Source organism: Neoarius graeffei, chromosome 3 (genome assembly GCF_027579695.1).
Source record: "Neoarius graeffei isolate fNeoGra1 chromosome 3, fNeoGra1.pri, whole genome shotgun sequence".
NCBI classification, from domain to species: Eukaryota; Metazoa; Chordata; class Actinopteri; order Siluriformes; family Ariidae; genus Neoarius; species Neoarius graeffei.
The window spans coordinates 8,697,887-8,720,596 of NC_083571.1; the positions used below are offsets into that span (position 1 = coordinate 8,697,887).

The 22,710-nt window shown below is 43.0% G+C and overlaps 1 protein-coding gene across 1 annotated transcript in view; it reads right to left on the reverse strand.

Moving 5' to 3' along the window:
* syne1a (spectrin repeat containing, nuclear envelope 1a) overlaps positions 1-22,710 on the reverse strand; it is a 491,960-nt gene that overhangs the window by 262,308 nt on the left and 206,942 nt on the right. Inside the window, 5 exon segments of the mRNA XM_060915606.1 lie at positions 3,618-3,773; positions 13,504-13,647; positions 14,096-14,278; positions 15,630-15,807; positions 17,051-17,187. Coding sequence (XP_060771589.1) covers positions 3,618-3,773; positions 13,504-13,647; positions 14,096-14,278; positions 15,630-15,807; positions 17,051-17,187 — 798 coding nt within the window.

A 22,710-nucleotide genomic window follows, 5' to 3' on the forward strand; every position in this document is an offset into this window, starting at 1 on the left:
CAGTACTCCCCGCACTTCAGCATTCTTTATACTTCAGCGCTCCCCACACTTCAGTATGCTTTATAATTCAGTACTCCCCGCACTTCAGCATTCTTTATACTTCAGTGCTCCCCACACTTCAGTATCCTTTATAATTCAGTACTCCCCACACTTCAGTATCCTTTATAATTCAGTACTCCCCACACTTCAGTATCCTTTATAATTCAGTACTCCCCACATTTCAGTATTCTTTATACTTCAGTACTCCCCACACTTCAGTATTCTTTATACTTCAGTACTCCCCACACTTCAGTACTCCCCGCACTTCATTGCTCTTTATACTTCAGTACTCCCCGCACTTCTCCGCACTTCAGTATTCTTTATAATTCAGCGCTCCCCGCACTTCAGTATCCTTTATAATTCAGTGCTCCCCACACTTCAGTATCCTTTATAATTCAGTACTCCGCACACTTCAGTATTCCTTATAATTCAGTACTCCCCACACTTCAGTATTCCTTATAATTCAGTACTCCCCACACTTCAGTATTCCTTATAATTCAGTACTCCCCACACTTCAGTATCCTTTATAATTCAGTACTCCCCACATTTCAGTATTCTTTATACTTCAGTACTCCCCACACTTCAGTATTCTTTATACTTCAGTACTCCCCACACTTCAGTACTCCTCGCACTTCATTGCTCTTTATACTTCAGTACTCCCCGCACTTCTCCGCACTTCAGTATTCTTTATAATTCAGCGCTCCCCGCACTTCAGTATTCCTTATAATTCAGTACTCCCCACACTTCAGTATTCCTTATAATTCAGTACTCCCCACACTTCAGTATTCCTTATAATTCAGTACTCCCCACACTTCAGTATTCCTTATAATTCAGTACTCCCCACACTTCAGTATTCCTTATAATTCAGTACTCCCCACACTTCAGTACTCTTTATACTTCAGTACTCCCCACACTTCAGTATTCTTTATACTTCAGTACTCTCTTCATGCCAGTATTCGGTCTGCTTCAGTATTCTTTTCACTTCAGTGTTCCATACATGTCAGAATTCAATACACTTCTGTGATTTCTTTTTTTCCCACCAGTAAAACGGTCAAATTAATTAAATGGTCAATTTAATTGATTAAATTAAACTTCTTGTTATATTTTAATATTAAAACAGTCTACGAGATGAGACACACTGTGATTCATAGTAAAATCTCAGACAGCGACAGAACCCCTGCATGACATGAAATTTCCAGAAACGTTACTCAACGGAGCCACCACGGAGTAAGAAAAACTTTCTGCCTTGATGAATTAAAGGTTCCCGTAACTTCCATGAAGTTAAATGTGTGGAACTGTATTAACTTCGCATCCTTGTTGGCTTTTTCACCGTATCTGGAGTCAAAATGTGATGGCTCACCCGGAAAGAGAAAAGAACACAAGAACTCAAGCCCAGCTTCATGAGAGCGGACTTGTTCAGACTTTCTGCCTGAAGAGCTTTCTTTTGATGAGAGTGTAATAAATCACACGGGGTGGTAATGAGAACGCAGAGAACAAACCAACAAACACAGGTTTAAAGGTCAGCCGCATTCTGCAGCAGCAGCACGTTCCATTCTCCATGATATAATATTTATGCTTCACCGGACAGCGTCTCTACCTACAACCAGTCAACAACAAAAGACAACGAAACATTTCTCCGACATGATTCCCCTTCTACTTCTGTGAAATGGGTTTTCAAGCATTTCCAAAACAATTCAATGAATATCAATTTCATTTTAGAGACACACTTCTAAACCGCCCAAACACTTTAATACGCCATACACTTCACTACTGCCCACACCTTCTGTTTTAAGCCTCGGTCACAACCGGCCGTACGTGCTCCTACGGCCGGTCTACGTGCAAAAAACGCAAGAAACGCACGGAGGGCGTGCGTGTGACGTGCTGATTTTCGAGCCGTAGACCGGCCGCAGAGGTTCTTTGTCATGTCAAACAAACTCTACGGGCGCTTACGTTTTTTTCAGGTTGCAAGACAAACTTACGGCCAACGTGCGTCTTTCTCCATGAACAAAAAAAACGCAGCGATTTGGGAAACGCCAAAAATCGCACGGCCAAAAAAAATCGTACATCTGGTTGTGACCTAGGCTTAAGCCAGCATTAACTTTTTCAGCAGTTTGCACTTACAGTAGCTCTTCTGTGGGATTAGACCAAATGGGATAGCCTTCATGCCCCATGCCAATCAATGAGCCTTTGACACCCATGACCCTGTTGCCGGTTCACCGGTTGTCCTTTGGATCCTTGGACCACTTTTGGTAGGTACTAACCACTGTCTGTTAACAATCTAGCGTCTAGACGGTTGCACCAATTGACTTAAAATTTTCAGGGTAGGTGGACAATGGTCCGTAGATTACCTGATTCAATTTTGGGGGCAATCGGGTCAAGGTCAAGGGCACCGGAAAGGTCAAAATCTTTTTTTTTTTTTTGCGATCACTTTCTTCAAATTCATCATTTTGACTTCAAACCAAAACCAAAATGTGCATCTTTCAATTCTGCTTCCAACCATATGCTGCATGATAGGGTAGCTTGGACAGTCTCCATAGCAGTTGGAGGTTAAAGGTCAGGGGGGTCAGGGTCATTGATCAAAATAACATTTTCCATTATAACTCAAAAACAGTTGCTGATAGACAGATGTTTGCTATTATGAGCATATAGGAACTCCCATATGGCCTTTCATTTGGCACCATGATCTTTGACCTTGAGTGACCCTGAAAGGTCAAACTCAAGGTCACGGATTTTCAGAGGACTGTAACTTGAAAGCGGTTGGTGGTCGACAGATATTTACCCTTATCAACTTATAGGAAGTGCCATATGGGCTTTCATTTGGCACCATGATCTTTGACCTTGAAAGGTCAAAGCGAAGGTCATGTGTTTTCAAAGGGCTTTAACTTTAAAATGGTTCACGATAGCCAGATGTTTACCGTTCTCAACATATAAGAAGTCCCATATGGGCTTTCAGTTGCCACCATGACCTTTGACCTTGAATGACTTTGAAATGTCAAACTCAAGGTCATGGATTTCCAGAGGGCTGGAACTTGAAAACAGTTCATGGTAAATACCTGTCTACCATCATCAACTTATAGGAAGTGCCATATGGGCTTTCATTTGGCACCATGATCTTTGACCTTGAGTGACCTTGAAAGGTCAAACTCAAGGTCATGGATTTTCATAGGACTATAACCTGACAGCGGATGATTGAGAAATATTACCATCATCTACATATAAGTATAAAATTAAGTGCTGCCAGGCGAGTTTTTTTTTTTTGCCTGGCGACACTTATATTTTAAACTGGCCTTCAACAAAAAAATAAAAATAAAAAAATTGCATGACTTGTTATATTATGGTTAAATCAAATTGTCAGAAAGGTGCTGGACTTGATTCTTCTCCTCACTTGAGCTGATATTGGACAATACAAATGGGATTTAATCGAAGGTCAGAGTCACTCGTAACGGAGAGATATTTTGGTTTCGGCCAACCGTGTAGGTCTGAATTTCAGTACTAACTGCTAACTATTGGTGCTTAGCTAAACTCTGTGGTCATAAGCATTAGCACGGGAATTTAAAGGAAGGATTTAAACTCATCACCTTCGTGCGGTTGCTCAGGGCCAGGTAGCGTGCGGCGAGCTGACAGACCCGGTGCACGAAGCCTTTCCCAGCCGCCTGACCCTCCCACAGGCTGTGAGCTCGCTCTCTCAGCATTCCCAGCTCCGATTCCAAGGAGCCCATCTCCTCCAACACCGACTGAAGACCAGGACACGAAGGGAACCAGGGAAGAGACAGGAGATCAGACCGTGAAAAATATTAGACACAAAAAATTACCAAAAAGCAACACATTGGCACAAGACCAATCAGTGTTGCTTTTCAGTGTGGGACGTTTTCAGGATGTTGATAATGAAAAGTAATACTGCCGCTCTCTCTGTGTGTGTGTGTGTGGGGGGGGGATTTCACGTTTCGCTCAGACATGAAATCTTTTCCGTAAAACTCAATCATGAGCAATGAAAGAAAACCAAACTTACAGTACAACTGATGAAAAAAAAAAATTCAGTACTACGTAAAATGATGGACCGTGAAATCTTTTTCAGATGCATGAAGAGATTAAACGAAAGACAGACAAACGCTGAAGAGCTGTCGGATTACGAAGCAAAAAAAAAAGAAATGATTTTCTAAAGACGTTATCTATCCTGTACGTGACAATCTTTTTATCGTGGATCTTTCGAGGTCTGATGGAGACAAAGCTCTCTCAAACCGCAATTAATTAGATCCGAGTCTAATCCTTTACTGTGTAAAACGTCTGACTCAGCAGAACCAACACTGAGATTTCATTATCTCATACAGAAAGGGAACTTTAATAAACCCTTCAAATAGAACGTAAATCCCATTAAACCCCACATCTAACTCCATTCATTCAACCTAATCATTTAATTACATGTACAGTGCACTTAAAAAAAAAAAAAAGTTTCCTTTCAGAATTACAGCAGTTACTAGATGAAAACTCAGACATCCTCCTGTTTCTATAGCAACACGCACACTGTGTACAGGTTAGCATCCGCCTCGTTTTGTGAAATTAAAAAAGTGAACAAGAATCATGGGTACACAACACGGCGCAAATTTTACAGCAACTGATTCTCAATCAGCAGGTCTCATTATGAGCAAGCTCAAAAGTTAGCATCCCCGCTGACTAGTCATAGGGGACACGGAGACAAACACACCACAGCGACTTTCACTAACAATCTCGACATTAATTCGCACAATTATTTTTCCGGGACGTCCGAGGATGCATGATGTGTCACTATTTCATATGTAAATACCAACAGATGTAATCAGACCTTTTTGAATCTCATCTCATTATCTCTAGCCGCTTTATCCTTCTACAGGGTCGCAGGCAAGCTGGAGCCTATCCCAGCTGACTACGGGCGAAAGGCGGGGTACACCCTGGACAAGTCGCCAGGTCATCACAGGGCTGACACATAGACACAGACAACCATTCACACTCACATTCACACCTACGGTCAATTTAGAGTCACCAGTTAACCTAACCTGCATGTCTTTGGACTGTGGGGGAAACCGGAGCACCCGGAGGAAACCCACGCGGACACGGGGAGAACATGCAAACTCCGCACAGAAAGGCCCTCGCCGGCCACGGGGCTCGAACCCGGACCTTCTTGCTGTGAGGCGACAGCGCTAACCACTACACCACCGTGCCGCCCCCTTTTTGAATCAATAAACATTTATCAAGAGTAGAGTAAAATAGTTTCTAGAAATTAGTGCATTTTTGGCATGTGTATAAAAAAAATATACACGTTATGAAATATGCACTCAGGTATAATTAAAATATAAATCATATTATACAATTACAACCTCGATTCCAAAAAAGTTGGGACAAAGTACAAATTGTAAATAAAAACGGAATGCAATGATTATTCAGAATAGAACATAGATGACATAAATGTTTAAACTGAGAAAATGTATCATTTAAAGAGAAAAATTAGGTGATTTTAAATTTCATGACAACAACACATCTCAAAAAAGTTGGGACAAGGCCATGTTTCCCACTGTGAGACATCCCCTTTTCTCTTTACAACAGTCTGTAAACGTCTGGGGACTGAGGAGACAAGTTGCTCAAGTTTAGGGATAGGAATGTTAACCCATTCTTCTCTAATGTAGGATTCTAGTTGCTCAACTGTCTTAGGTCTTTTTTGTCGTATCTTCCGTTTTATGATGCGCCAAATGTTTTCTATGGGTGAAAGATCTGGACTGCAGGCTGGCCAGTTCAGTACCCGGACCCTTCTTCTACACAGCCATGATGCTGTAATTGATGCAGTATGTGGTTTGGCATTGTCATGTTGGAAAATGCAAGGTCTTCCCTGAAAGAGACGTCGTCTGGATGGGAGCATATGTTGCTCTAGAACCTGGATATACCTTTCAGCATTGATGGGGTCTTTCCAGATGTGTAAGCTGCCCATGCCACACGCACTAATGCAACCCCATACCATCAGAGATGCAGGCTTCTGAACTGAGTGCTGATAACAACTTGGGTCGTCCTTCTCCTCTTTAGTCCGAATGACACGGCGTCCCTGATTTCCATAAAGAACTTCACATTTTGATTCGTCTGACCACAGAACAGTTTTCCACTTTGCCACAGTCCATTTTAAATGAGCCTTGGCCCAGAGAAGACGTCTGCGCTTCTGGATCGTGTTTAGATACGGCTTCTTCTTTGAACTATAGAGTTTTAGCTGGCAACGGCGGATGGCACGGTGAATTGTGTTCACAGATAATGTTCTCTGGAAATATTCCTGAGCCCGTTTTGTGATTTCCAATACAGAAGCATGCCTGTATGTGATGCAGTGCCGTCTAAGGGCCCGAAGATCACGGGCACCCAGTATGGTTTTCCGGCCTTGACCCTTACGCACAGAGATTCTTCCAGATTCTCTGAATCTTTTGATGAGATTATGCACTGTAGATGATGATATGTTCAAACTCTTTGCAATTTTACACTGTCGAACTCCTTTCTGATATTGCTCCACTATTTGTCGGCGCAGAATTAGGGGGATTGGTGATCCTCTTCCCATCTTTACTTCTGAGAGCCGCTGCCACTCCAAGATGCTCTTTTTATACCCAGTCATGTTAATGACCTATTGCCAATTGACCTAATGGGTTGCAATTTGGTCCTCCAGCTGTTCCTTTTTTGTACCTTTAACTTTTCCAGCCTCTTATTGCCCCTGTCCCAACTTTTTTGAGATGTGTTGCTGTCATGAAATTTCAAATGAGCCAATATTTGGCACGAAATTTCAAAATGTCTCACTTTCGACATTTGATATGTTGTCTATGTTCTATTGTGAATACAATATCAGTTTTTGAGATTTGTAAATTATTGCATTCCGTTTTTATTTACAATTTGTACTTTGTCCCAACTTTTTTGGAATCGGGGTTGTAAATGTATGTTTATAACATAAGTAAATAGTATAATAATAATTAAAATACTTAATACCTGGTCTATGGCAAGATAGATTGAACAGGTACAAGTGGAGTGAAGAGTGAAGTAGGTACAGTGGTGCTTGAAAGTTTGTGAACCCTTTAGAATGTTCTATATTTCTGCATAAATATGACCTAAAACATCATCAGATTTTCACACAAGTCCTAAAAGTAGATAAAGAGAACCCAGTTAAACAAATGAGACAAAAATGTTATACTTGGTCATTTATTTATTGAGGAAAATGATTGGTAGAGTTCGATTAATTTTTTTTCCCCCCTTGGCATGGACTCGACTTATAAGCACGGTAAGCTTATAAGCTTAATGTTCGCCTGCTTTATCCTCCACAACCAGCTCTGATGCGTGTTTGGGTTTATTGTCCTCTTGTAACTCCCAAGTCGTGTTCAAGTTTCTGATGGTTTATGCTGAAGAATTCTGAGGTCGTCCTCCTTCTTCATTATTCCATCCACTTTGTGCAATGAACCAGTTCCACTGGCAGCAAAACAGCCCCAGAGCATGATGATCCTACCACCACCGCCAGCTGGTACAGTGTCCCTCTGTACATGGTGGTCATTGTGGCCAAACAACTCAATCTTTGACCATACACAGCTATCCTCCAGAAGGCTTTTTCTTTGTCCGTGTGGTCAGCTTCAAACTTCAGTTAAGCTTGAAGGTGTCAGTTTTGGAGCAGGGGGTTATTTCTCAGATAGCAGCTTCTTATGCCGCTTTTCCACTACCAACGCGGCTGAGTTGGGCTGAGCCGTGCGGTGCTGAGTTGGGCCGAGTCGAGCTGAGTGGGGCTGTTGGCGTTGCATTTCGACTACAACCGCGCTGAATCGTGCTGGCTGGAAGTGGGTGGACACACTGGGTGGAGTTAGCGAAAGTGGGTGGATGTCACGTCATGTCGTTAGGCGGCGTAAACAGTGACATCAGTGAGCTTTTAAGCGGTAGTCTCACGACCCGAATAGTAAACAATAAACATGGAGGACATGGAGTCGTTAGTGTTGCTGGTCTTGGTGCTGTGGCTTGTTGTCACCGACAACGCCAACAGATACTGGCAAGAGCGTATAGATGAGGCGAGGCGCATAAGGCTTCAGAAATTCTCGTAATTCGTAATTATTCTTCTTCCGGGTTTACGGTGTTTACAGATCCCAGCGTGCTCGCGGGGCGTGTGTGGGCATGTGAGGACACTCCTCCTCACCAATCAGTGCACAGGGGAGTGTCTCCTCACGCCCCTAGCCCCACTCGGCTCGGTTTGGCTCGCTTCAGCCCTACTCCAAAACCGTGCGAGTTTTGGGTGCTGAGCAGGGCTGAAGCGAGCTGAGTCGTGCTGCTCTGAGGTAGTCGAAACGTGAGCCGTGTCAGGCTGAAGTGAGCTGAAGCGAGCTGAAGTGAGCTGAAAAAGGGTAGTGGAAAAGGGCCATTAGTCCACGGTGATCTGAACTGTAGACAGTGATCCATCAGCTTCCAGTTCATGGCAGGGCTGTGCCATGGTGGTTCCCAGGTTGTTCCTGACCATCCAAACTAATTTCCTTTCAGTTGTGTACATCTGCGATCCTCTTTCTCAGATCTGCACTGAGCTCCTTGGACTTTCCCATTTTACTGTGTGTTGGTCAATCCAGTGAATGCTGTAAACAAACCCTTTTTATGAAGGCACAGAGAAGCTACCAGCTGTAGTCAATCATGATCACTAACAGGAAGTTAAGAGACCTCGGCCTTGGCAAGATAAGAGACGTTTTGGAAGTTTCAGCACCTCTGAATGAGTATAGGTAATCATATGGGGCCGAGTAAAATTAAGGATTAATTTCACGAGTGATTTCGAAGTTTTCGCAACTCGGGCAATTTCAAAACTTCGAAATCATGAGTGAAATTGATCCTTAATTTTACGAGGAACCATACGATTACTTGTTTATAATATATCGGGCCAAATTCATACTTCGGAAGGCATTCAAGTTCACACCATTTGTCGTTCACGTTTTCAGAACCAATCAGGGCGCGAGACTATCTTGCACATTTGAATCAGTTTCTAAAGCGTCTTTCATCATGACACGAGGATTTACATCTTTCAGGATTGGTCCCGGATACTCCTCGTCTCAGATGCCGATCCAATGCTGCCTGCGTTACTTTAAGAGAGTCTGGTTCGTAGTTTCCCCCATTTTCTTTCCTCACTTCTGCATAAAACTGCGATCGCACCTTGTCTAACTCACAGCATTCATACACCACTAGAGAGTCATTTATTTGTCTTTCTGCGGCCCGTTTCTTAAACACGGAAAGCCAAAAATGTGTACTTTTTTTGGTATTTTCATTTTCGCTTGCAGCTTTCAACTGGTTTATCGTTTCTTCGTCAAATATAGCGAAACGCGGCATTGCTGAGTCAGCCATTTTGTTGACAAAATTTGCTAATTTTTGTAACCGTAACCAAGCAACGAACTAGCCAATAGGATTTCAAAAATACGGCCTTGTGTTAAGGAAAAAAAGCCCTCCTTGATCGACCAATCAGAATTGAGTAATAATCTAAGTGAGCGCATGTAAATTTTTGACTTTGTGTTGATTTCAGAAAAACCCAAAGAAAATTAAAACTTGCACGCCCATTTTTTTAAATTAAAGCTGTATGCTGTACAATCATTCTGCGACAGAAAAAGAACAGTTCAGAGAAATTACTGAAAGCCCAAATATTGCCATGACGTTCATATCCAAGATGACATTCACGTCGCTGTATGTAAACTTCTGACTGCAACTGTAGGCGTAGGTAGGTAGTTTAGTGTAGGTAAAGAATTGTGGGAATTGTAGTTATCTAAGCTGTGAGTTTTACTTATATTCTTTCTCTCTTCATGATTTTGACGAGGATCGCTGGTATAGATTTTGGGCGTTTTGAGATTCCTTGGATTATTCCATGAACTCAGGATTAGGGACGGTTCGAGGATGTTTCGGATTTCTCGGATTATTTTATTTGGGTTCTGAATTACAATTTGAATTCGGATTAGTGTTTTTGATTATCAGGAGCATCACGAGATTATTAAAGGAATAGGTTTATATTCGTGCGATTTTTCTCTCGTAATAGTAGTTTGTTTTTATTGCGTTGTAACTCGGCATTGAAAATCCCAATTGGGAAATACTAACGAAGTGATCGTATTGTATTGGTAGGTAGAGGTAAGTAGGTAGGGACGTAGGTAGGTATATAGGTAAGTAATAATAATAACGGTTAATTTATATAGCGCCTCTACAACTGCTTTACAATTAAGAGGGGGAAAAAAAAAAGCTGCCCACAGTCCCATCAAAAGGCGCACGAAGATAAATCCCACACCGCCTGCACAGCCAACATCGCTCGGAACACCGCGCCAAGCACAAAAGCACCGCCGCACAAAGCGCTGGACAACCCCGATGTTAAAAAGAGCAACGTGCTCATTACTGAAGGAAACCGACGCCCAGCGGACAAAACATTCAAACAGAAAAACAAACCTCAACCTATACAAATGCAAAAATAAAAAAAAAGTCAAATAATAAGCTCTGGCAGCCAAAATGCGCACAGCGTACTCTCAAATGGAAACGGAAAAAAGAAAAAAAAAGTAGAGGTAGCTACGGTAGGCAGGTAAGGTGTGGGCAGGTAGCTAGAGGTAGTTAGGTAGAGAAACATAACTATACAGGGCTCTACATTAACTTTTGAAACCGGCAAGTTGAAAGGAAATTTACTTGTCCGAATGTGAAGTTGACTTGTCCGAAGAAAAATTTGAGAAAAAAAAAAAACCTATTTGTAATAAACTAATTTCACCAGAATTACTTTAACACAAAAATCTATTCACTGTAGAAAAAAATTGGACTCCATCAATCATTAATTTAATTGAAAAACCAGAAAATTAAAATTATATATATTTTCATTTTTAAATTATTAACTTTGAATATAGGGGCGGCATGGTGGTGTAGTGGTTAGCGCTGTCGCCTCACAGCAAGAAGGTCCTGGGTTCGAGCCCCGGGGCCGGCGAGGGCCTTTCTGTGTGGAGTTTGCATGTTCTCCCCGTGTCCGCGTGGGTTTCCTCCGGGTGCTCCGGTTTCCCCCACAGTCCAAAGACATGCAGGTTAGGTTAACTGGTGACTCTAAATTGACCGTAGGTGTGAATGTGAGTGTGAATGGTTGTCTGTGTCTATGTGTCAGCCCTGTGATGACCTGGCGACTTGTCCAGGGTGTACCCCGCCTTTCGCCCGTAGTCAGCTGGGATAGGCTCCAGCTTGCCTGCGACCCTGTAGAAGGATAAAGCGGCTAGAGATAATGAGATGAGATGAGATGAACTTTGAATATATATCCTCCACTGATTAACTGTCGTTGTCTAATTATTCATTGTGGCTCCTGTATGGTATTTAATGGTTGCGATGAAAGTTGCGGTGTTTTTTAGGTTTTTGTTGCGATTACATTGCGGGAGGAAGCGAAAGTTGCGAGAAATTGTTGCGATTTTCTCTTTTTGTGATTAAAATTGAGTGATATGTTAAATATTAAGTTATTACTGAAAAACTATTGATTAAAAAAAACAAAGAGACACTGAGAAATGGTCCTATAAACAACTTTACCAATATAAAAGATTACCAGGACTACAAAAATGCAGAAAAATAGGCTTTACTTATCCAAATGCACCTGTTGGTTCAAAAGTTAAAGTGCAGAGAACCTCACAGCACAACATGAAGTTACCTTAAAATATAATATAAATGCCTCAGTTTCATGTAAGAAAAAAAACACTATTAATACCAGTACTATGTGCAGGCAGTCTCTCCTGAAGACTAAATTAAACAATAATTATAAACTAATAAAATAAATGGCTCAGGCTTCATAGAAGAAAAAAAAAAACAATTTGAACAGAATCTCACAGTATGATGCTGAAGCTGCCTAAACAATGGAAAATAAAATACCATTTTGGCAAAAATGTTGGCATCCATTAATTTCTTGTATTAAGTAAAACAATAATGTAAAGTGCGCACAGTCCTTCACTGTAAACATAACACACTTTCAGTAACAGAATTTAAGCCTACATAAACACTGACTCGCGCATCCTGCTTCTCTTGAACGTATACACGGAAGTAACTTACGCGGAAGGTAGTTTGTCGACGTCATCTCAAGACGACGCCGACGATTGGTCGAATTTGCGGGAAAGTTGTGGTGATTGGATATAATTGCAACACTGCCCTGAATTCGCGGGGATTGGTTAAATTTGCGTTGATGTTGCAAATCGCAACATCGCAAAATCCTGGAGGGTCTGATAAACGACCGTTTACTTTTCAGCTCAAATACACGAAGCGGTATTGGCCGGTTTCGCAAGCGGAATATTGCGCACGCGCACATCGCTCTTTCCGAAGAGAAACATCCGGCGATTCATCAAAACAATATGTCGAGTGAGATGCTTCGGAAATCATGTGAATAAACCGATAAATTTGATATGTAACCCGAATATCGGCGTATTTTGGCACTTGTCCGATCGGACAAGTAACTGAGACGATGAACTTGTCCGACATGAAGTTTCACTTGTCCCGGACAAGTGGACAACCGTTAACGTCGAGCCCTGCTATAATTTCAATAAACAGCTTTTCGATTACGGAAGCTACTGCTAGAGGTCTGCGCGGGACAGAATTTTCAGTCCCGTTCCCGCCAAGAATTATGATTTTCAGTCCCGCTCCCGCCCACAAATCCCACATGATGCAGGCATTCGCATTATTTCTCACGAAAGTTCCTGTCATTGGCTTGGGGAATTAAACATGCTGAGCTTAGCTGAGCTCTCCACTGACCGATCCTTCACCTAGCGCACGTAGCGAGGGTGCGCGTTGCCAGGCGGAATACGCAGCTGAGGCTTTACAGAGATAGTCTGCTATTCTGCCATGATCGGAGATCTCAAACACGGAAGAGCGGAAAGGAATCGCAAACGTACGTGAGATTAGACCACATCTGCAAATGTAGGCATCTTAAAATGTTTTTATTAATGCCAAATAAAATATCCAGCACAAATTATATATGATAGACATAAATGAATAATTTATAACTTTTATTTTAAACATGTTTTTTAGTTAGCGGGACTGCAGCTTATCACCTCTCCCGCCCGTTCCCGCATTGTGCACTCCCCCTCCCGCCCGCACCCGCAATGAGCTTTCAAAATTTGTCCTGCGCCGCACTGCTTTGCATCGGGTCCCGCGGGACTCCCGCGGGAGTGCAGGGCTCTAGCTGCTGCCTATTTACAACACGACGTGCCAGACAAGTCAGAGCTTTAGTGGTTAATTACGAGTTTGGCGAAGATAGAAAAAAAAAAAAAAAAACAACTTGTACGCTTATAATTATCATCGCTCCGACATTCCGAAGCTCTCTCTGAATCACGGAAATGTAGTGATGTTCTAATCCTGTCGGTCGGTTATTATTCACTGCAATTAGCTTCCTGATGCCCGAGTGAACGAGTGTGTTTAAGAAGAGGAGAGCAGAGAGATGGCGTGGCGTTGTGGTTAAAGCGTACTGGTGGAATCGGCGCTCGCTACCTGCAGTTTGCTGAGCTCCAGTCTCTTAGCGGGGAGATCATGAAGACGAGCGCTGCTCTCCTGGACACTCGTCTCCGTTCTGTTGATCCAGTCCTGAAGAGGCTCCACACTCGCTTCAAACTCTTGCATCTGACACTGGAGACCCTACACACACACACACACACACACACACACACACACACACCTCTGTCGCAGTACCTTTGGGTAATGTGCTTTCATTAAAATTGTGCTTACACGCTAAAATATTTCCACCCTACAGCAACGCCCAAGGAAACATACGGATTCTGCTTTCAATTAAAAAACACCACTACCACCACCTTCACGTATTGCTGCAAATTGATTATAATATTAACCTTACACACCGTGTTTTCGTTAACTTGTGCCACGAATTATCTTTATATTTCCAGCTTGGAAAAGTTCCGGTCATGTGCATCGCTCTGTTACCTGAGTGTGTTCACCTGTTCCGTGTTTATTCTTTTTTTTTTTTCCTACTTAAGTCTTAAAATCACGCAGGATATCACTCGCAGCATATTTGAGCCGGAGCTTCATCCTTGCTCGTTTTATTACCGAGGTGTCTTGTTCCGAGTAATACCTGTAATACGATCTCTCTCTGCTTCAGGTTGTCTATCAGGTTCCTCCAGTCGTCCTTGGCGGCGTTAGCTTTGGCCCTGACCGCCTCCACCCTGTCAGCGGACACCACGGCGCCGAGCCGGTCCCCGTGGGACAGCACAGCGTTTAATCGGGCCTGGCCTTGCTCGCTGTCACTCAGGAACTCCTGCGGAGCACAAGTTAGCGAGATGTCAGTCAGACAGACCGAGAGGACGCCGAGTCCGTGCGGTCGCGTCCACGCAGTGACCCCCTACGTCTCGGCACCATCTGCGATCCTCACGCGTGCAGATCATCCAGACGCGGCCGAGTGTGAAATAACGGCTGCCGTATTGAGACCCGACGCAGAAACATTGTTCCACGTTCAAGACGTGGTCGATGATAAATAAATGAAAAGAGTGGCCCGCGCGCATCGATCTTTTTACGCCTCCCTCATTATCCCGCTCAAACCTAACGTGTGTTTCGCTCTGCAGTCGTACATCATTCCTGTGCATCAGCGTCCTCGCGGCTTTTCTGCTCCTAATTGAGGCCATAAAACAGACCGCTCTGGCATGTCCTTGGCTATTTCGGCGCCTTCGTAAAGTGGCCCACGGGACCTGTGAAAGGCCTGTCACTTTGTCAAAGCCTGGCTCGTATCTGGCTGGCGAAAAAACAGAGGCGACCTGCCGGGGCCCAATCTGGCGCTCGTCCAAGACTTCTGCTGCCGGCCGTTCACTTCCCAGCCGTACTCCAGCTCCAATCCTCCAAACCCCCCCTCCCCTTTTTCGACTGACACAAATCCAAACGGTTGACAAAAGCCAAAGGATTTATTCTCGGATCGATCCTATGGCGTGTGTGTGGTCTTCGCGTCCTCTCTCACACACCTCCACTTCCGGCATGCAATTAAAGTAGAACCGCACAAAAACGAAAGAGAAACCGATTCGATTTCTCCTCCTGTCATTACATGTAATTAGAGACATCAGGAAGGAAAATAAAGCTGGGGAGGAAGTAGCCGAGCTCCTCGGTTCTTCTGCTGAGCGCACGCAGCTCGTACACGCCGCTAATTTAATCAGAGAATGAAGACGAGAAAAAAAAAAAAGAAAGAAATCCGTGTCGTTCGTTAACTTTTATCTTCAGGAGCTATAAATAGCTATGAATGTTTCTTATTGGAACTAAAAAAGAAAATAACACACAGGCCACGCCCACAAACAACGAACTACAGGTGAGTTCACGTGAAGGCAGGATAAAGGGGCCTGGATGCAGGAATGTCGAAACGACCGTTTTAACCTTTTTCCTCTCGAGACTGGTGATCACGGCAAAAAGGCCACTGATTCCACGTTGCTAAATTTAATCCCAGTCTTTTTTCCAACGATAATCTTGAAAACGTGATTGGGCTGTTTTTCCCCCACACACTAAAAGGGTTTGTTTAAACTTGCGTTGTTGTCATGGCGATGAATCCCTGGCTCCTGACATGGCCGGCCTTTACCTGAACGCTGCGCGGCTTCTCCGGCTGAGAAAGCAGGAATGTTCCGACTCCGTACCTGAATCCTCTGGAGGCTGCTGGAAGCTTCCTGGATGCTGTGAGGAGAGTCGAAGCATTTAGCCGTGGAGATGTTGGCGTTGACCAGCCACTGACGGAAATCACGCAGGGACGAGCGGAAACGCTGCTCCAGGAGCTTCTCCTTATTCTGACACTCACGAGCTGCTCGCAGACTCAGACTACAGGGGAGGGCAGAGAGAGAGAGAGAGAGAGAGAGAGAGAGAGAGAGAGACAACAAGAGAGGGACAGAGAGAGAGAGAGAGACAAAGAAAGAGGGACAGAGAGAGAGAAAGGGAGACAAAGAGAGAGGGACAGACAGAGAGAGAAAGAAAAAGGGAGACAAAGAAAGAGGGAAAGAGAGAGATAGAAAGAGGGACAGAGAGAGAGAGACAGAGAGAGGGAGACACAGAGAGAGAGAGACACACACAGTGAGCGAGAGAGAGACACAGAGAAAGAGAGAGACAGACAAGGAGACAGAGAGAGAAGAGAGAGGGACACAGGGAGATGGAGGGGTGGGGAGAGAGAGAGAGAAGGGGAGAGCGCGCAAGAGAAATAGAGAGAGAAAGATATGGTGAGATAATTAGAAAAGACAGAGAGGGAGAAGGAGATAGAGAGAAAGAAAGAGATGAAGTGAGTGATATGGACAGAGAAACAGGGGAAGAAACAGACAGAGAGAGGGACAGATGGAGAAAGGGATGGAGAGAGAGAGGTGAGTGGACATCTGTTTTAATATCAGGCGCTCTCTGAAGGTGAAAATGTAAAACACACACACACACACACCTCCTCCACACACACACACAGGAGTTGTGATGAAGCAGGTTGAACACAGATGTATAAAGGTGTGATGCATTCCACGTTTCTTCCTGCTGACAGATAAATAAATAAATAAAAATGTTTTCATGCTAATGAATGCGCGTGCACGCACACACACACACACACACACACACACACACACAGCGCCATAACACGCAAATACAAGAAGTGGGAGACGCTATTTATATCCCTCAGAACTAAAATCACTCATCACCTCCACACGTTTTCGCTGTTTATTTCTTTTGCAATTAATAACGCTGTAAACAAACAAACAAACATCTCACACTGCTCCCTAAACCATGAGCCAATCACATGCAAGGCTAGCACGAGGGGGCGGAGTCAGTGCCCATACCCCTCCTTAAGAACACATGAGCGTCAGTGACAGTTAGAGCGTCTGTACTCGGCTCGCTGTGTGTAACAACGCGCTGAGAGTTTAACCCACTGGCTGCTGCGCAGCTCGAGGAAAATAATCAACCAGCCGCGGTTTCATCCCTCTCATAGCACAGCGCCGTCTGTGACGGGTCAGAGTCGGTTAGGAGTTCTCCTCGTCACTAAGCAGTATGGGAATGAAGTGTGTGTGTGTGTGTGTGTGTGTGTGTGTTCGTTCACCTGTTGTGGAGTTTGATGACAGCGCTGACCCGCTCCGACTGAGCGCCCAGATCGCTGGAAAATCCGCACAGCTCGTTGAGTTGAGCTTTCAGCTTCTCTTCCATGACTTCAGCCGCTTGCAGGCCTTCCAGGACGCCCTGACACACACACACACACAGCAGTCTGAGATGAAGATCAGCGCACGCTTGACACATTTAGAAATGCAATTTCCGTTAACTGCACCATGATGCCACTACGACACACACACACACACACACACACACACACACACACACACACAGCTCCATTCAGCCAGCAGGGCTCCACAAAAGCGTTTCTGTTCTTCATGGAGTCGAGCAAGCGAAAGGCAGGAAAGAGTGCGGAGCGTTTTCTCTCTTCCATGAGCATGCCTGAGATTCTGCACAGCCAGTCTCATGCCTCTCCTCCTCCTCCTCCTCTCTCTCTGTCATGCAGTTGCTCTCCAGAAAAGAAAAAAAAGCGAGGGAAAACACTTTCCTCCTCCTTCTTGTTCTCTCCTCCTCTTCCTTTTTTCTTACTCCTCCTTTTTCTTGTACTTCGTAGCATCAGCTCTTATTTTACACATGTGCAGATTTCTCTCCCTCCCTCCCTCCCTCCCTCCCTCCTTTCCCTTCTCCTCTCGCTGGGATTCAGCTGTCAGATGTTGGAGAGGTTGAGCCGCACAAACGAGCATGTAACATAAACAAGTCCGGACACCGGAAAAGGCAAAAAGAGAGAGAGAGAGAGAGAGAGAGAGAGAGAGAGAGGGTGTGTGTGTGTGTGTGTGAGAGAGAGAGAGAGAGAGATGGTGTGTGTGTGAGAGAGATGGTGTGTGTGTGTGTGTGTGTGTGTGTGTGTGTGTGTGTGTGTGTGTGAGAGATGGTGTGTGTGTGTGTGAGAGAGAGAGATGGTGTGTGTGTGTGTGTGTGTGTGTGTGTGTGTGAGAGAGATGGTGTGTGTGTGTGTGTGTGTGTGTGTGTGAGAGAGATGGTGTGTGTGTGTGTGTGTGTGTGTGTGTGTGTGTGTGTGTGTGTGTGTGTGTGTGAGAGAGAGAGATGGTGTGTGTGTGTGTGTGTGTGTGTGTGTGAGAGAGAGATGGTGTGTGTGTGTGTGTGTGTGTGTGAGAGAGAGAGAGAGAGGGGCTTGTGAAAATGATCCCTATTTAAACAAAAAAAAAAAAAAAACCCAGCAGAGGCTTGGAATGCCATCTGCCGTCCGCACACACACACACACACACATCTCTGCTGCTTATATTAATTATCCAGAAGCGGCAGAAGCAAAAAAAAAAAAAAAAAAACCTTGCGACTCGCGACGAGATGGAACTCTAACACAATATTCTGGCGTTTTAATCTAATCTCGATCTGATGCTCAAGTCTACAAAAACTCCTCCCCTAATACTCCTGATATCACATGATCACTATTCGCTGCTTATATTTTTCATATTTCGTCGGCGTGCAATTTAACTGTACAAACAACAAGCTCTTGAATCTTGGAGAATTACGGACAAAAAGATCTCGTTTCTACGATGTCAATATTTCAATTAGCTCACAAAGTATCAGCGTTTAAAAAAAAATAGTTGAACTGATTAAAAAAAAAACTATTAATAATATTAACATACAAACATCATAAATCTATCTAGAATTTTATATTAAATTTTTTTTATTTGTTAAAAAATATCTATTTAATACTGAAAAAGAAATTTTTCTTCATTAATTTATTTATTTTTTATTTTAATGTATGTATTTATTTTTACAATTTTTTAATCAATATCCTGCTTCCAGTCAATTTGTAATACACTCCGTGGCCACTTGAACAGGAACTTGTTCTTGATTCTAAGATTCCTGTTCTTGGGTTGCAGGAGTGGAACAACACTTCAGCTGCTCGACAGTCCGTAGTCGCCGGTGTGTGATTCTCTTCTTCAACGATACGCCGTACATTCTCAACAGGAGACAGATCTGGACTGGCAGCCGGCCAGTCAAGCACACGCACTCTGTCTACGAAGCCACATTGTTGTACCCTGTTTAGAACGAGGCCTGGTACTGTCCTGCTCAAAAAGGAAGCGACGTCGCCCTGATGGCAACACACACACTCACTGGCCACTTTAATAGGAACGTGTCGCTGATTCTAAGATCCCTGTTCATGGCTGCAGGAGCAGAACCAGATGTGCTGTTCTTCTGCTGTTGCTTTTCTGCTCACCACGGTTGTAAAGAGTGATGATATGAGTTACGATAACCTTCCTGGCCATTTTCCTCTGACCTCTCTGATCAACGAGGCGTTTGTTTCCACCCACAGTACTGTCATTCTGTACTCAGATTCCCAGCTGAAGGTCAGGCATCGGATTTGTTTACAGTCGTTTCTTTATTTGGATGTTCAAACCGATCAAATAGAGGAAAAAAAAATATAAAAATACAAAAAAAGGTATTCTAGGATACCAAAAGAAGTCGTGCACGAGGGTGAAAGAACGAAAAACATCTAAAAAAAAAAAAGACGCCGTGAAAAACGGCTCGCGAACCTTCCGCTGCGTTCGAAAGGAATCGAGAGTCCACATGCGGGTTCGTGTTTGCAGCGATCGTTTTGTTAAAGGGACGTCCGTCAAATAAGGTTACGGATCTAAAATCAAAACTTCTAAATGTTAAACGAGTTTGACGTTTTGGACGCCGTAAAATTAAAAAAAAAAAAAAAAAGGTGATGAAACAGTTTGTCGGTTGAGACTGAAACTCGATTGTTTTTCAGGTCGTCCAATGATGTCGATTCATACGTACTGCAAGTCTGAGCTCCGTTTGAAACGTCACGAAATAAAAGTTGCGGAAATGCCGACAGCAGCTCCGATTCAAATCACATCCTACACTTCGGATTACGTTACGCTACATTACATTACATTACTCGCCCTCGCGATTATTATTAATAAGACGATTATTGTCCTTTAGAAGCCTTACTCCAACGTCATGAACCCAGCCACAAACGAAAAACGTACCAGCTTCAATTTGAGACTTTTTCAAAACTTTCATTTGATTCTTCGTGTAAAACGATGTTTGGACGACCAGATAATTAGAAATGAACAGAAACTGTTTGGAAAGTTGTTGAAATCGCTTGCAAAGTCTGTCTTTTTTAAGCTGGAGGGCTCCGATCCATCGCATCAGTATATATTTTCTTCATATCTTGAATTTGATTTTGGTTCAAGTCCGTTAACAGTCAAACGGAGAACATTTTCCGCAATAAGGTATTAGGCAGAGACCCGTCCACCCGTAAATTTGACGGGCGATTGCCGATTTCAACGGGCAAGTATACACACAGACGGATACTGAAACGGACGATAATGCCGAAAATTTTCGCACATGAATACTCCCACATGTCATCCGATAAATCCAGTTATGTTCCGCCCACACACGGACTGGCCATCGGGAGTAGCGGGAGTTTTCCCGGTGGGCCGGTGGTTCAGCGTGGGCCGGCGGAGAAAAAAAAAAAAAAAAAACAGTTGCGCGCTGGCCTTTAATATGATAAGCAATGTTAACAGTTTGTTAAAGAAACTGTTAACATTGCTTATCATATTAAAGGCCAGCGCGCAACTGTTTTTTTTTTTTTTCTCCGCTGGCCCACACTGAACCACCGGCCCACTGGGAAAACTCCCGCTACTCCCGATGGCCAGTCCGTGTGTGGTTCCGCCATCATTTACAAATCGTAAGAAACACAGTTTAATACGAAAAATACTGAAAACTTGAAATGAAAAAACAGAATATTTCATCGTTTCCGCCATTTTGGCCCGCACTGAATCTTGTAACATGCGGACTGAATAAATCGCGAATTCTGATTGGTCGAAAATTGCCAAACACCCTGCGTTGTAGTTTCCTCTTTCTTGGCGGGAGAACCGCATTTTTTTTTGCTGACTCACTCTTCTGGATCAAGATGAATCCCAACAAACGCCCCAAATTGAATGTGACAAAAACTGATTCGTTTTTCCACAAAAAGACAGAAAAGGTATGTGTGATACATTGATTAACAAGGGGGTTTCATTGGGGTATGGTAAAATAGAATACTGTTGGTTTTTTTTTTTTTTTATTAAATACTGTAACTAGATCAAAAGATTATATACAATTCATTGTTGTTTATTTTCTTTTCACTTTTGTTACCAAATCAAACACCATACATACATCTGATACATTCAGGAGTGAAACTGAAAAAAATACAAAGTAAAAATATGCAATATTTCTGATCAAAAATTACACGCCATTTCACCCTGAAAATGTCCTAGAATGCAGGAAATGAAGTCTAAATTTCAAAAATTTTCTGGGGGGGCATGCCCCCAGACCCCCCTAGAGGGACTTCGCGCCTGCGGCGCTCGTCTTCGCACCTGCGGCGCTTATCAGGATTATATAAAATATTATTTTTGACTGGTAAATTTCTTTTTCTGCCTAATACCCTATTCCGCAAGATGACGACGGACGTGTACTTGTACTTGGCTTGGACGCCATCTTTGATTGTTGCCTGTCGCTTGGAAACCGGACGTGAACCAGGAAGCAAAAAGTCACGTGACTGACTGCAAACAAAGAATAAAACCTTCATGACATCATCAATGTGTGAAGGCAATCCAATCGAATCATCATTTACACGGCTCATACTCTATCAGACGGACTTCAGGCGTCGACACCACCTCTTTCAATCCCATTAAACTCTCTAATTAAATCAGAATGGGGTATTTCATTCCGATCGAGCTTTTTACATGACGAAATTTCATTCCAATCAAGCTTCAATCTGATTATTAACTTATGATTAGGGTCCAGCACAGAATAACTTGTAACTTTCACACTGAAATTCACTTCACTGGGACTTTATATCGTAAATCGACACAAAACAGCCCGTAGTACTTAAGTGGAAAGTAAAAAAGTACACATTTTTCAAAAATTAACAACAATAAACGTGCCAAAGATGCTCCTGAACTAGATCGTTTGAAAGGAGAAATCATTACAGCAACTTTTTTCTTTTTTGCTAATATTTAAAAAAAAAAAAAAAAAAAACACATGTAGCTATCAGTAGCTATCAGTTTATTGTTGAGTTTATTGCTCCATGCTGCCTCCTTGTGGAATAACAGAGAATCTTTTAGCGCTTTCAATTCAATTCCAATCCACAATTTCAATTTACTGCACAGAATAATTTCTAAATATATTTGTTGGTCGAGGTTAATTCGTAATTCCTTATCAGGTTCGTTCGCATATTTGACGCTGCTGGTTTATGCACACATTTAAAAATTTATTTTTATTAAAAATATGGTCGCATCGTCTCTATTTTGACTCCTTTTTAGGATTACATTTTAAGTTTTTTTAAACAAACTATTCAGTAATCAAATGTTATCATATGGCACGAGCTACTTCCGGTAAAATCGTGCGCTCTGATTGGTTTCTTAGTTGGCAGGCAGCATTTTCTCATAATGGCTGTGGAAGATTACGGACTTTCTTTCCAAGGCGCTGGCTTTCAAATGTTGCAAAAAAAAAAAAAACCAAGAGCATTTAGAAACCGCTAACAGAAATTCAGTTTTGAAACCACTAGCCGTTTATTCTGCACGCGTGACTCAACTATGTTGCAAAGATGACGTGACTGAAAGCAGCGTCACGCCTCGTTATAATGACCGTCTGTTTTCATCTTAGAAATTAAAAATTTGACATTACGGA